This window comes from Macaca fascicularis, chromosome 11 (genome assembly GCF_037993035.2).
Source record: "Macaca fascicularis isolate 582-1 chromosome 11, T2T-MFA8v1.1".
Lineage (NCBI taxonomy): Eukaryota > Metazoa > Chordata > Mammalia > Primates > Cercopithecidae > Macaca > Macaca fascicularis.
Window position 1 is genome coordinate 62191268 of NC_088385.1, and position 16375 is coordinate 62207642.

A 16375-nucleotide genomic window follows, 5' to 3' on the forward strand; every position below is an offset into this window, starting at 1 on the left:
ATGCCAGGCTGATTTTTATATTTTTAGTAGAAACAGGGTTTCACCATGTTGACCAGGCTGGTCTTGAACTCCTGGCCTCAAGTGATCTGCCTGCCTCGGCCTTCCATAGTGCTGAGATTACAGGTGTGAGCCATTGTACCCAGCCAATCAATTTTTTTAAGAGAAAGTAAAACACAGTTGGTAAGCATATTTTTCTTATTTATTAAATCTATCAAGTAACACACTCAATATTAAATGGCTAGTGACCAGCAAGGCAAGTACCAGACATAGATTTGTTTTTGTTATGGTTAACACATATTGTTATAATTCAGTATAACTTGGTTGGCTGATTTTTCTTTTGGTTTATTATAGGCCTTATATGATTTCTAACCCAGCAGATGTGATAAAATGTAACCTTGAACTCACTAAATCATTGTTTCTTGTTTTCCTTTATAGACCTGGTAGCAGTCAACAATAAGCAATGAGAAATTACACATCTGTGAAACAGTTCATTCTTCTGGGATTCACAGATGACCCAAAGCTAAATGTTTTGATTTTTATATTTCTATTTTTTACATATATACTGAGTATAACTGGGAACCTGACAATTATTACCCTCACTTTGATAGATGTGCACCTAAAAACGCCCATGTACTTTTTCCTTAGGAATTTCTCTTTTCTAGAAATCTCATTCACAACAGTTTGTATTCCTAGGCTTCTGGTCAGCATCATAACAGGGGATATGACCATTTCTTATAATTCTTGCATGGCCCAGGTGTTTTTCTTTATACTCCTCGGTTCAACAGAATTTTTCCTTTTGACTGCTGTGTCCTATGATCGTTATGTTGCTATCTGTAAGCCACTGCACTACACAACAATAATGAACAGCAGAGTCTGCATCCAGCTTGTAATTAGCTCTTGGCTAGCTGGATTTCTCATTATCTTTCCACCTGTGATCATGGGGCTTCAACTGGATTTCTGTGACTCCAACATCATTGATCACTTTACCTGTGATTCCTCTCCTATGCTACTGATCTCCTGCACAGACACAGCCTTTCTAGAGTTCATGGGATTTTTCCTGGCCATATTCACTCTCATGGTAACCTTAACATTAGTGACTCTTTCCTATGTATTCATCCTTAAGACAATTCTGAGACTTCCTTCTGCTGAACAAAGGAAAAAGGCCTTTTCCACTTGTTCTTCACACATGATTGTTGGCTCCGTTTCTTACGGAAGCTGCATTTTCATGTATGTCAAAACGTCAGCAAAAGAAGGAGTGGCTTTGACCAAGGGTGTAGCGGTGCTCAATACCTCTGTTGCCCCAGTGTTAAATCCTTTTATTTACTCCCTAAGGAACCAGCAGGTAAAACAGTCCTTTCAGAACTTGATCAAAAAATGTTTTTCAAATAAATTTTAGTCACAAAGAAATGTATAGCCTGAACTTGAAATGGAAACTTATCTGTAACATAATACTGACATTGTTCTATATCTCCATCCAGTACCATTAATATATTCAACTATTTTTCCTTCAGGATTTTTTCTTCTATCCCATTTTGACCTCACTTGGCTTGATAACCCATTTATATTTACATGCTGTGAACATTTAGGTGTTGTGTTTTCTTGTTTGTTTGTTTGTTTGTTTTTTGAGATGGAGTCTCACGCTGTTGCCCGGGCTGGAGTGCAATGGTGCGAACTCGGCTCACTGCAACCTCTGCCTCTTGGGTTCAAGTGATTCTCCTGCCTCAGCCTTCTGAGTAGCTGGGATTACAGGCACCTGCCACCACGCCCAGCTAATTTTTTGTAGTTTAGTAGAGATATGGTTTCACTATGTTGGCCAAGCTGCAGAATTTAGTTTTAAACAATCATTGAAAGACTTTCCCTTTGATCACCAAGAAAAAAACTTTAAAAAAAAAAATTACCATCAAGCTAATCTGAAAAATTATTTATCCCAGTGCATTAGCACACTGTACCGAAATAAGTTCTTCTGTGAGGTGAAGTCTCCTACCTCTAGTATATTTATATTTCTCCTTTAATCTCATTTGGTTTTTGCATTATAAATGTTTACATATGCTATTTGGTACATTGGCATTCTATGTCCTCAGTGTGAATTCCGTTCTTTAATATTATAAAATATCTTGCTCGATGTCTTTTCTTGGCTCAAATGCCAAAAGTACTTCAAAACCGGTTCTGATATTTCTGTTAGGCCCCAGTACTCTTACCACAAAGCACCCTTAATGAACTACACTGATGATAGCCCATTTCTTTCTGTTAATTTACTCATGCTGGGTCAGGAGTTTACCTGCAGCTCCTTTGAAAAGAATCTGGCTTGCCTTTCTCTCTTTTGATTTTACTAGCCCTTTAAACCCCTGTGCTTTCTATCTCCCAAGTGGTTCTTAAAATTTCTAGTATACTAATGACGCTCTCGACTGTATTTATATGGTTGCATTCTTTTTAAAACATTTTGATATTTTTATGGACAATGCAGAGTATGGGATTAAGTATGTTTACACTGTCTGCACCTTGATATAAACTTTTCCTATAAGAGGTTCTTAATGATAGTTATACACTTGTAAGAATAAAAATGTGTTTAGTATTTATCAATTTGCTTTTTTCCTATCTTCTTCCACAAACAATGCATGAACACATGAAATCATTTAATTTACTATCAGATCACTTTTCCTTAATATGTATTCAAATTCCTAGTTCTTGGGTTCTCTTTTCTCCCCCGTTTAAAAAATGAGTTATTCAAACAAGTGTTTGTAGAAACAAGGTTATATGTAATCAAAAGCAGATGAACGAAGACTAACACATTCGATCTGAGAGAGAGTATGAATGTCTAAATGTCTAAAATAGCCATATGATATTTGCATCTGTGTATCTGAGCAAAATGATTTACTACATCTGCTTATACGAAGTGTTTTGTTAAATTGGTAATAAGTTCAGTTAGAATTGATAAGAATACTGGACTCCTTTAGGCATCATAGAGCTAAATATTCCAGCTAATCAAAAATTACATTTTTATTTCTCATTGCTTTACAAAGCTTTTTATTTTTCTGGTAGTTGCTTAGCATATTCTACGCAAATCTGAATTTGCTTTGCATCTATTGATGTGGATATGGCTCAAGCAATGTGATGCTCAATAAAGGCCAGATCCTTCAGTGCATGTGGGCAGAGAGAAAGGATATGCTGTGTAATGTTTAACAACCAGTCCTCCAAAAAATAAAAACCTGACATAATTATAAATTTTAGTGCCAATTCTACATACCAATTGATTTTCATGCAATATTTTATTGACTTTTACCAAACTTGTGTTCATAAGCAATTTATTTTTGCAATTCAACCGCAGTTTGACAAATGGAATTGTATTTCAATCTGCGAACTCTTTTTCTATAAATTTACTGTCATTAAATCTGAGAATTAATGAGTTTTAAATTATATTAATTTTAAATGTAATTTATTTAATTACTAGTTTTTATAATTTATATTAGAATTATGTATGACTTTTTAAAATAACTGCCTGCCAAAAGTCCTAAAAACTAAATGTAATGGGATCTTTAGGGTGTCACTTTTCTGGCTGGAAACCTCTGTGGCTAGTGGCACCTTTGCCTGAGTTCTTGCCGTGAGTCCAGGAGAATGAGGTAGGCATACAAGTGGAGGGTGAGCAAGATGAAGACAAGCTTTATTGAGTGATAGAACAGCTCAGAGGAGACCAGCAGGGGGCAGCTCCTCTCTGTAGGCAGGTTGTCTCATCCAGAGTTCAGCTCTCAGCAGAGAGGAGGCCCTGAATTGGGAGGCTCCTCTCTGCCGTCGGGTAGTCTAGTGGTCTCTGCAGCTCTCAGCAGAGTGGGTAGCTCCTCCCTTCAGCTGGTCCTCTAGTCATCTCCAGCTATCAGCAGAGAGGGTAGCTCCTCACTTCAACCAGTCCTCTGGCCACCCTCTCCATCCTCTGCCCCATTCTGGCTGAGCCCGGGGCTTTTATGGACCCCAGAGGAGAGGAAGTACATGCAGATTGGTCCATGGGCAGCCATCAGCAGCAGAAGAGGCACGACAAGTTCCCACTCCAGTCTGCCGTCTACAGGACTGACAGCCCGGTGCCCAGTCTTCAGGCCATCCCTGGCCTGAAGGTGGGGCCTTACAGGGGCACCACCCCCTTCCTCCCAGTAGCCTGTCTGCCTACAGTAGCTATCCATGGCACCCAGACTGCTGGCACCAAGGGGCACCTGCAAGCCAGCACCCAGAGGCCCCCACCACCCCTCAGCTTCTCCTCCTGTGCTACTCTGCACCCAAAGTCCAGAGGGGGCCCAGTCCACTGGGGGCTGGCATGTCAGCAGTGCCCCCAGCATGAGCATACCCGGCCAGACTGTGACAGCGCCTGGGTCAGCCCCAGCACCACTCCGAGATCTGAGCTGGCATTAGGAGCGGGGAGAGGACAGGCAGCAGGAGCAGGCACCTCCGAGCCTGCAAAGGCAAAGAGAGCCTTCCCAGGCCACCCAAGAGTGCGGGGATTGCTGGGCGTGCAGCCCAGGTTTGGACGGCTACAGCCGCGCTGAGGGACCGGGCTCCTGCCTGCTCCGTGGAGCCAGAGTCCCAGGTCTACAACCCTGGTTTAGGCGGGCACCCGGGAAGCTCCTGCCCCAACTCGGAATGGGCGGGGCTGTCACTTGTCCTGGACTCCCGCCGGCTCCACTGAGCGTGCAGCCTGCTGTGGCGCCTCCCTGCTGCAGCTGGCTTGAGGACAGCAGCTGCTGCCATCACAAACACTGTGGCATCATCCTCTATACTCAAAATTCAGAATAGAAAGGGTTATATTAGGTCATCGACTAAAAAGTGTACCCACCCTACACCTCAATTTATTTTTTGTTCACTATGCACATTAAACTAATTTTCCAATCTTTATATCATGCTGCTAAATGTACACTTTAAAGTAGTATTTTGATCTGCAAGTAACCATCTTCCTATAATAAATAATATTATAACAACCTCTTTATTAAAGCATACTTACAATGTTTTCTCAAGTTCTTGGCTTTAATCATGGCTAATTAAATATTATATACTTCAAACTTAAAGTAGCTGTTATACTTTAACAATTTTTTCTTCATATGCCATCTGTATTATTTAATTATATACCTTTAATAGTTTTGTTGTAACTTTATTTTACAAACATTAAACATCTTAAAATCTTTAAGAAGTATCTAACATCTTATGACCATTAAATAATCTTAGTTCTGATTTAATTTAAAATACTTATAAGTTTGATGGAGTTCTTGGATTAAATATCAACTAAATATGTCTCAAAATAACTAGTGTAAAAGGGATATTATAAATGTCTTTTTATATCAAAGCAGAGGATAGTGAATTGGCATCTGTGGGAAAATTGTTGACTGGAAATAGGAAGAAGGGATTATGAGATTTAACAAATAATGTAGCCTTCTAACGGTATTCCAGAAGATGTAAAAACTATGCAAGTGGCTAACTTTATCATGACTGCGTTCTATTACCCAAGAGTGAGCTCAATACGTAATAAATATGTTAAAAGTTATCTAATAAATAAGCAGTAATTTTTATTATAATCATATTTTCTACATTTTCAATCAGTGGGAAAACATAAAACCTTAAAGACAATCTTGACATTTGATTCAGTGTAATGAGAACCTTGGCCTAAGTCTAGAACATCACAATGAATTTTTGACATTTTCCTTAAGATTAAAGATAGACCTACTTGTTCACAGCATAGTCTGTGTCATCTAGAGGCTGCCAATATCTAGTACTCCACTATTAAGTTTCTTCTCATTGTAAAGTTATAAGATATTTATGAATCTGTAAATCTTCCTATATCTTCTGCTTTGTTTTTAGGCCACTATTACCTAAGTATTCTATTCTAAAATGTGTGTTAATTCAGACTATTGTTTAGCTCCCAGTGTCTTGAGAACACTAATCTCCTTTTGTTTATTCATTTAATAAATCCTGAGGTAGTAATATTATTATTCAAGCCAGCCATTATTCTGTTTCCTCCATTCAGAGGAATATTAATAGGAACATAAATAGAATATGCTGGCCATTATTGTTTTCTCCATTTAGAGGAATAGTAAAAGGAATATTAATAGAATAAGCAAGCCATTATTCTGTTTCCTCCGTTTAGAGGAAACAGAGCTTAAATAATAAGCTTTGCAGGCTATCCTCCATGTAGAGGAAACAGAATAATGGCCAGCTTGAATAATAATATTACCACACCCAAAATATGATCTTGCGTATCAGGCTTGGGGAGATGTTACCTTCACCTCTACTTCAACTATAATTTATTTCATTTTAAATGCCAGGATAATACTTCCTTCAGTAGAAATAGGTAGAGTATCCAATGACTTCAGACCCTTAGAGAAATTTGATTGGATGTGCAGAAATGGGTGCCCTTCTTGTGAACATAGTAGAGGTACTCCTGGGATTTTACCTGTTCACATACCCTTCTTGTGAACATAGTAGAGATACTGCTGGGATTTTTATTTTCTGTCCATATATTGAATATTTTGTTACAAATGCAAGGAAATGCAAGGAAGAAGAAACAGAACAATACGCAGAGGTTTTTTGAAAAATCCTGAAGCTTTAAGTAAATTTAAAAAGCAACTAGAAATGACATTTTGACTAATCCAGTCATGTTTACCTTAAAAGTATGTATATTCTTAATTGTTATTTCAGGAATATAATTTTTCTGCTTAATAGTATATGCTTATGCTTTATACAAGTAATCTCAATTATGTACAATATTAAGTATTAGTGAGTTTAAACCACACAATTATGACATTTCATAATATCAAAATATATAAATAGCAGGAAAATTTAAAAACCATTACATTCCTATAGTTTTAAGCAACAAGTTTCAAGTTTCTTCTTTATAGCATGGGTTGCAACTCATGGTACTGAATGACATTTTGTGTTCTTGTGGAGATATCCTATACAGTTGTTTGTAATATAATCAATATCAGAAAAAATATAATTATTTTTACACAAGATTCAAAACAATTTGATGCATTTTTAACACAGTAGATATACCTTATGTATTTAGTTTTACACGGTGTGAATTTTACATGTGGTGAAAGTCAGTACCCATAATATAAAGGCAAGAGACTAAAAGAAACTGCAACTCTGGGTTCACAAAGAACATAGATAATAGGAAGGGGCAAATATCTCCCTCTTAGGAATCTTGTAGGTAAAAATCGGTGACAAATATATTCACATAATAAATTATCTAATCCTGAGAAAATATTCCGTTTGAAAGTGCTAAAGTCTCTGAAGAATACCAGAACCAGATGAGACTTTACAAACTCAGAAAAGCTGTCCGGATCCGGATCTTTAAGTATTTTAAAAAATTATGCTAAGTGGCAGCACATTTAAGCTTTTGTGGAAAATAACTAAACTTGAACAAAGAAGTAACATCATAACATCAAGGATGATATCAGAAGAAAAAAAATGAAGGAAAAACAATCTTGCCTCATCTAAAATGTATCTTGAGTATCAAACTAATTTATCACCACTGGAGAAAAGAACACACAGTAATGTGAATTCATGTTATATTGGTCTAGAAATAGGATTAATAAAACACTTGCAGCTTACTAAAATACAGTTAGAATTAAATAAAATACTACTTTACATAACAAACAGTAGCTTTATGATAGGTAGCTGCTAAATAAAAACATATTCAAGAAGAGTACATTTTACAGTCTTATAGGAGATTATCATAGATGATTAACTAAACTAGAATGTCTTCCATTACAACATTAGAATTAGAGTAAAAACCACTTCCAGATTAAATATCTCTGCAAACCATTATTAGGGACAGACTACTCTACCAGATTAAGGAGTGGGCTGACTTTTTTAACTCTAAACTTTTAAATAGGGGAGGTAAAATACATGCTTATTCAAAAGTTTTAAAAAGTTAAAACTATCAAGGGAAAGCAAAATAAAATATCAAAAAGTATTGAAATGAATATCGAAGTATTGAAAAATGCTGGCAAATGAACTCTCAGAATGTTATTTGAAAAGTTTCAATCTAAGAGGCTTAATTTTATTTTCAGGAAGTATGTTGAATATTCAGAAGAGAGATATTTGTATTGTAATATATGAGAATGTAATGAAAGAAATATACAAATAATGAATTAATATGTGAGATAATAAATAATAAAGTTGTTAAAAAATATTGTGGGTCTATGTACCACAAAATCATTTTATTGTAAAAGAAAAGATAACAATGATGCTCTTAAAATGCATGTTTGTGTGTGTGTGTGTGTTTAAGTGTCTTTACTGGTGCTATAGCTTTCTTATTTCTTCATTTATTTTGTAGCTAAAATAAAGCGTAACATAATAAAGAAAGAAAGTAATAAGTAATAAGAAATTGCAAGGCAGTAATAGACTTTATTCTTCTTGGATTGACAAGTGACCCACAGTGGCAGGTTGTGCTTTTCCTATTTCTTGTTACCTACATGCTAAGTGGGACTGGGAATCTGATCTTTATCACTCTCTCACCCTTTCAGATCCCCATCTGCAGACTCCCCTGTATTTCTTCCTTCAGAACTTCTCATTCCTGGAAATATCATTCATGTCTGTCTGCAGTCCCAGATTCCTTGTCACCATCGTGACTGGAGACAGAACCATTTCTATAATGGTTATGTGTCTCAGCTATTTTTTTCATCTTCTTGGCGGTGACCGAATTTTACCTTCTGGCTGCCATGTCCTTTGACTGCTACATGACTTCTAACGAGTTTTCTATAAATGAAGAGATAAATTATTTATATGTTAGTTTTCCTTTATTGCCAAACCTGTGATACTGCCTTCATCTTTTCATTGTCTCTTTCACAGTTTCAACATCTTCCCCCAACCAAGCAAATGACTTTTGGAGGCCTTTGAGAACTGCAAAAAAATGAGTTCAGGCCTACTACCTATAGTTACTGAGTCCCTCAAAATCAATGTGTCATTAATAAAATTAATTATTGGGACTCAGTAGCTGTGAGTCTGACTAGGTATAAGGTAGGCGGATTTGGTATTGCCACCTTGATTTTCAGCCTGGTCTGATTATCTTGATTAATGTAAATGACTGTAGAAAATCTAATTCCTTGGCAAATAGTTTTCATTATTGTTCAAAGAAGAGGCTGTCTTTAACAATCACGTACTTCTTACCTTTCTGCTTTCATGGAATGACTTACATGTTTTTTCAAATTCTAACAATAGCAACAGAAAACTAAAATTATGATTATTTTGTTTACAAATTCCTTACTATAACACACAATTTACAAAGAAAATGAAAAAATGCAAGCCTTTTTGTAAGACTATAATACATATGTATTATATATGATATATACCTTATATGTACACATATGTATATATGTATTATATGATATATACATTCTATTTACATATGTACATATATGTATATATCATTATATGTATATGTACACATATGTATATATGTATATAGAATGTATATATCATATATAATTAATAGTTATAGATATCTATAGATAGATATAGACACTAATAGATATCAGGCAAATAACAGAGTTAGGAAAATTCTATCCTCTTAGTCAAAATTTATCTGATGAAGTTCATTATAATCGTTAATAAGTGGAAATAAATGAAAATTAGTATAAATCTTTCCAGAGCAAAACTTTTGCTTGCTAAAATCTGCTATTGAAGCCTTCTGTGGATTTCTCCCCATCCCTGGACAGGCCCTGGTGTGTGACGTTCCCTCCCTGTGTCCATGTGTTCTCATTACAATGCAGTATTTTAAGAACATTTTGTGTTAGCCCTCTTGCATCAGCAAGCCACACCAGGAAAGCAGGTTTCTGTCCCCATGGCTGCCACTTTGCTGGGAAATGGGGGACATTAGGTAAGTAAATGCAACACCACAATGTTTTCTTACCAAAATGTAGCTACCTTTTTCTTCGTTAAGCACTCCTCTTGTTGCTTTGTTTTTTATTAGATTCCAGAGTTCCAAAAAATTAACTTCTCTCAGTTTTGCCAGCTTAATGTCTTCTTCAGTGGAGAGACTGATTATTTAACTTCCCAATCTGTTATTTTCTGTCACCCAAAGCAAAACTTTCTAATTTTCATGATGGCCAATTCAGCCTTTTTTTCTTTTTTGAATTGTTCATGAAGCAGTGACCTTTAAATAATGGACAAAAATACTCTTTCCAAGTGTATGTTTTTCACAGATTTGTTCTGTATGTTTTCTTTAAAGTGAGCTTTTTTAAAAAGAAACAAGAAAATAAATGAGAAGAAAGCAAAACATAACATTTAGTTGAATATTTACACTGAGTGAATACACTGCTCAAAGGTCAGGTATTATGTGGCTAATAACGGTATAAGAATTAGACAGCTTCTCCAGGTAGACTCGGGCTATTCGGTTTCATCTAGTGTTAACCACTGTCTAATAATCTGAGAGTGTTGCTTACCATAATTATGACTTACATACCCATACGTATTTCCTATTATTCAAGGTAACATGTACTGTTTTAGCTTTAATTATCATGGTAGAGCACGGACCTTACGATCTGGCATTCCCACATCGCCATTAAATGAAGCCTAGAATGCATTATGCTAATGACCTAACTAAAGTAAACTATAAAATGCTAAATCTTGGGTCACACATTTTATCTATTCTCTCTAAATCCACAAATGCTAAGCATTTAAGAAATCTGTAACATTTCACTAAGTCACTCAAATAAAAATGCTTGGTTTTCTCCATAGAGAAAATTATTTCTTTATCTTTACTTGTGCTATAGAATCTTCAGATTGGGATTTTGTTTAAGCCCCAGTTGCTGTACATTCCAACCTCCTAATTCATATTTTCTCATAGATATCTACTATAGAGCCAACGTGAATCTCTTTTCAGTTGAAAAAAAATCAGAATGATAATTTTAAAAACCAGTCAAGAGATCATTATTTTGTCAGTCTTTCCCTTTATGTCTTGCAAAGTTTAACATTATATGCAAAATTCTATATTCTTCCAATATTTAATGTCTCCCAAGAGAACCCAATTAAAATGTTGCCAAAATTAATAGCGTTGTGGATACACTAGTTTTTCTGTCTCCAGGGAGGGTCTTATTATATTTCCCTCAAAAACAACCTCCACTCTAACACTGTATCCAAAAACACACAAAATGTGCCTTTCTATTTCTTTTAGAGAAAAAAAGCTTTTTGGAAAGCTTGTATCACTGAGCAATGTCAGAGAAAATATGAAACAGTTGACATTTAAATGCAAAAAAAAATTTTTCAAAATATGCCAACTGCATTTTCTCATCCTCACCGAGAGTGGCTTTTAGGTTGAGAAACAGATGGTTTACAACAAGGGGGCATCTGGAAAAAATCTTCAAAAATTTAATAATTGAACAGCTGTACAAAAATGAATTAGTTTGATAAAAGGTGTAAAACTGACCCTTTTCTAGCTAAAACATTATGTTTCTCTTATTTAAACCATGACTTGAATCTATCAAGGACTAACATAAGAGAGTGTATTTCTTCTTTTTTCATGTTGTTAATTCATCTTCCTAAATCGCAGAACTCTTGACAGCTACTCTTTTTGAAATGTACCATGAAGGCATTTTGTCAATTCTTTTTTTTTTTAGTTTTTATTATCAATGCTTGTATTGTTTTGTCTCTCCAAGTCTTTTTGTTTTTTGGTATGCATTACATTTATTTAAACTTACTGAAATTAACACCATCATCATTACTTCCTTTTCTGAGATCTTAGTTATTTAGCATGGATGTTTTCTTAATCCTGAGGAGTCACATCCTGTGTCTGTTTGCATGTTATCTGGTATACCTGCTCTAATCAAAGATGATGAAAACAATGTCCCAGAACAATCTTAGCAGAGAAATTGAGAAATCGCCTGAGCATCTTTTATCATGTTAACATGTGGCCAGCCAGGTAGCTAGCTGCTTAATCAAGGGCATCACTAGCATCCTAGCCCCTCTGTTTGAAGGAGCTCCTTACATTTTGTACAGGGAATCACAGGGTCCCCACAGCATGATTTTCAACTGGTCACCAGATATCCTTGAAGCATCAAAGATGCCCATTTGAATTTGAAATTTAAAGACAATCCCGTCAAGAGCATGAAAATAACTTTGTGTTGTATGACAGAAAAGTATGTCACAATATTCAACAGCCAAGTACCTATCCAGGAACCTTTGACACCACATTTTACATCAAATTGTCTATAAAAATGAGACAGATGTCATAAGAGAGCAAAACCTCACGGATGTAGTTTAAACTTCAACATAGATCTCCGAGTCTTTTTAAATTCGTCACAGCTTAGTTCAGAAGCATACAAATACCTGCTTAACGAAGGAGTTAGACATCATTTTCTTAGATAAACCTCAGCTGGTATGACTTATTGCAGGGATGCAAGACCCAGGATGCATGACCGCATTTCAATATCATCTTTACCCTTCCTAATACCTCACACTTTGACTTTGTTCATTAAATCAGATTATTCTCATGGTTCACTCCAAATTGGTCAAGATGATTTTATCTATTCCTAGTACTGGTAGCAGCAGATCATGCTGAGCAATTCATATTTGGGATGTTGATTATGTACTTCACTGAAATTCCTATTTTGTTGGCATAGACCGCTACTACCTATATCAATCAAAATGTACTAATTCAGAATAACTGATGCATGCATGCAGAGTTTGGTCCATAGAACTAAAACAAACACTGCATTGATTGACTATATTTAAAAAGTCCAATTGGGACTTTTATACTGTGATCTTCTTCATTAATAAAGGTCGGCATTGTGTTTATGTCAACTTCAATCAGAAAGGAGCTAAGAGGATCAGTTTTGCCTAAAGCAAGAGGAGATGGAGTTCAATTAATTTCCCATAAATATAGTATTTTCTGTGTTTTTTTGTTTGTTTGTTTTTGCTGTGAAAAGAAATCAAGGCTCATTTTTTTTTTTTTTTTTTTTTTTTGAGACGGAGTCTTGCTCTGTCGCCCAGGCTGGAGTGCAGTGGCCGGATCTCAGCTCACTGCAAGGTCCGCCTCCCGGGTTCACGCCATTCTCCTGCCTCAGCCTCCCAAGTAGCTGGGACTACAGGCGCCCGCCACCTCGCCCAGCTAGTGTTTTGTATTTTTTTTTAGTAGAGACGGGGTTTCACCAGGTTAGCCAGGATGGTCTCGATCTCCTGACCTTGCGATCCGCCCATCTCGGCCTCCCAAAGTGCTGGGATTACAGGCTTGAGCCACCGCACCCGGCCAAGGCTCATTTTTTAAATTGAATTACAACTCAAAATATTTTCTTTTCTTTTCTTTTTTTTTTTTTTTTTTTCTTTAAGACGGCTCTATCACCCAGGCTGGAGTGCAGTGGTGAGATCTCGGCTCACTGTAAACTCTGCCTCCTGGGTTCATGCCATTCTCCTGCCTGAGCCTCCCGAGTAGCTGGGATTACAGGCACACACCACCACGCCTGGCTAATTTTTCTGTGTGTGTGTGTGTTTTTTTTTTTCCAGTAGAGACGGGGTTTCACTGTGTTGGTCAGGCTGGTCTCGAACTCCTGACCTCGTGATCCACCCACCTCAGCCTCCCAAAGTGCTGGGATTACAGGCGTGAGCCACCACGCCCAGCCAAAAGTCTGTTTTCTAAAGACAATATTAACATTTGTGTTTTATGGCCTTTAAGTTTTCAAAATTACTATGTATTTTGATAACTTGTTCAATATTCCACAAACAGAACAAAGCAAGCAAAATATTTATTATTTCCTATTTTATAACTATAAAAAACCTTTCTGTACATTAAGTAATCAAAACTATACAGCAGGGAATTATCAAAGATAAAATTTAAATGTTTTTTAAAGTAATAAAACACAAATTAATATTTTCACTACTAAATAAATTCTGACATGAACTTGTATTCTAATGGATATTCTGCCACTTCTTGTTGAATGGGTCTATTAAAGTTCTTGACGCTGAGTAAGAGCAATCCTAGTGTATCTGAAATCAAATCATGTATTGACATTCACTCTTCTTTTTATCTACAGACCTATCAGAATTCAGAACTAAGCCATGCCAAATATGGCATCAATTAGAGAATTCATTCTTCTGGGACTTACAGATGACCCAGAGTTACAAGTTGCGATATTCTTCTTTCTGTTGATCACACACTTATTGAGTGTAAGTGAAAACATGGCCATCATTATGTTTACACTGTCACACTGTCAAATATTCATTTGAAAACTCCCAGGTACTTCTTCCTCAGGAATTTCTCTTTCTTAGAAATTTCATTTACAACAGTCTGCATTCCTAGATTTCTGATCAACATTGCAACAGGAGACACAACCATTTCCTATAATGCTTGCATGGCCCAGTATTTTTTTAAATTCTTCTGGGATCAACAGAATTTTTTCTTCTGGTTGTCATGTCTTATGATTGCTATGTGGCTATCTGCAAACCTCTACATTACACAACCATCATGAGTAACAAAGTCTGTAATTGGCTCATAATCAGCTGCTGGCTGGCTGGTTTTCTCATTATTTTTCCCTCAGTAATTATGGGCCTCCAACTGGATTTTTGTGACTCCAACACTATTGACCATTTCATCTGTGACTCTTCCCCTTTGCTGCTGATTGCTTGCACAGACACACAGTTTCTAGAGCTTCTGGCATTTTGGTTAGCAGTATTCACACTCATTGTAACTTTGGCCTTGGTGTTTCTCTCCTACACACTCATCCTTAAAACAATTTTGAAGATCCCCTCTGCCCAGCAAAGGAAAAAGGTTTTTTCAACTTGTTCCTCCCATTCGATTGTGGTTTCTATTTCTTATGGGCATTTTTATGTATGTAAAAACGTCTGCAAAAGAAGGTGTGGTTTTGAGCAAAGGTGTAGCAGTACTTAATACCTCTATTGCTCCCATGCTGAATCCCTTTATTTACACCTTAAGAAACCAGCGGGTAAAACAGGCCCTTAGGGAATTCACCAAAAAAATATTATCATTGAACAAGCAACAATCATAACTAAATCTGTGGCTGAAACCACAAATAAACCAATAAAAACACAAATCATCTTTCTACATAATAGATATATGCAAAGGAACACGCATACAAAGATTCACATCATTGTAGAGCTTACCTCTAGTGATAAAACACACATATGAAACAATCAATATAATAGAAATTTAAGGGACAAATGCTATTTTTAAAAAGTAGAAGAAATGTAGTATAGAAAGTAATATGGTGGGTAGAATTCAAATTAAATAGCTTGGTCAAAGATTTCATGGTCATCTTAAAGCTTCTTTTATTTTTTTTTTCCTATATTCAAGCACATTTTTCTGTATTCTTAATTTTTTCCTTTTTTTCTGTAATTTTTCCATCTTATATCTATTTTATATATATCAAGCATATCAAGATTGTGAGGTGTGACTATTAAATAAATATTGGTCTTTGCTTTAAAAAGATATATAGCAAGCTCTAAATAGCCTATTCCAATCCTACCTGAAAATAAATCATTTTATAAAAAATTAGCAGCAACCCACAATTAATGAATGGATTAGCATCTAATTTCAACATTGAGAAAACTGTGCTTTGTAGTCACTTATTCTATTGAACCCTATATTCAGAATCTGTACATGGAAAAACAGCTGAGAAACAATAATCTTCTGTGAAAATGGGCTATTTCAAGCTATCCAAGTTTCGCCAACTCTGCTTCATCAGGAATATTTATCTGTGTCTTTCCAGATTACACATGTTCTGTTAAGCAAAAAAGGAAGTGTGAGAGACTGGAGTTGTTGGGGAGAATAATCTCCAATAAAGTGCTGCAAGCAGAGATATTAGAAATGTCGGCTTTTACACTAAATGCAGTGACTTTACATTTTGTGATATATTATCATAATATCAAATTCACCATCAAATAGATGAAGGTAGGAGGTCATAAAAATGCAGTCCATGAAGTCACTGAAAATTAATGCAAGTTTGATACACACCTCTTTAGCATGCACATAATGATCAGAGAACATAATTTTATTGATAACCAAATAAATAAGAACAGTTCAAAGACAAATCATACACCTATGCAGTTTCCAAATAGTCACCATAAATAGTGCACACAATTTAATTCATAGGAATAAAAATATTTTAAATAAATATGAAATTCAGAGCCTTGAAAATTAAAAATTTAATTTGAGGAAAATCAAATACATACATATTTAATTTTATAAATTAATATAAAATAGTAAGATTGATACATAAACTAATTACTTATAAATTCTAATCTTATATAAGATCTGAGACTAGACCTTAAAATTTGTGTTATAATATTCTTAATACTAATAAAGCCATAAAATTGTGTAATTATGTGATACTAAGGTAATAATTATACTATGTGCAATTACATAAAAACATTACTTTTAAGGAAAAGTGTT

General features: G+C 35.5%; 2 protein-coding genes across 2 annotated transcripts; both read left to right on the forward strand.

Moving 5' to 3' along the window:
- The first annotated feature begins 460 nt into the window (after positions 1-460).
- LOC102125223 (olfactory receptor 6C65-like) lies at positions 461-1396 on the forward strand. The gene has a single exon (XM_005572751.3). It carries the CDS (start codon positions 461-463, stop codon positions 1394-1396), a length of 936 nt encoding a protein of 311 aa, XP_005572808.3.
- A 2560-nt stretch (positions 1397-3956) lies between these two features.
- LOC107126710 (olfactory receptor 6C65-like) lies at positions 3957-14972 on the forward strand. The gene is given in 6 exon segments (XM_045366804.2): positions 3957-4504; positions 8360-8486; positions 8489-8523; positions 14204-14334; positions 14337-14784; positions 14786-14972. Coding segments are annotated over 6 exon segments (1476 nt in total).
- Positions 14973-16375: the final 1403 nt, after the last annotated feature.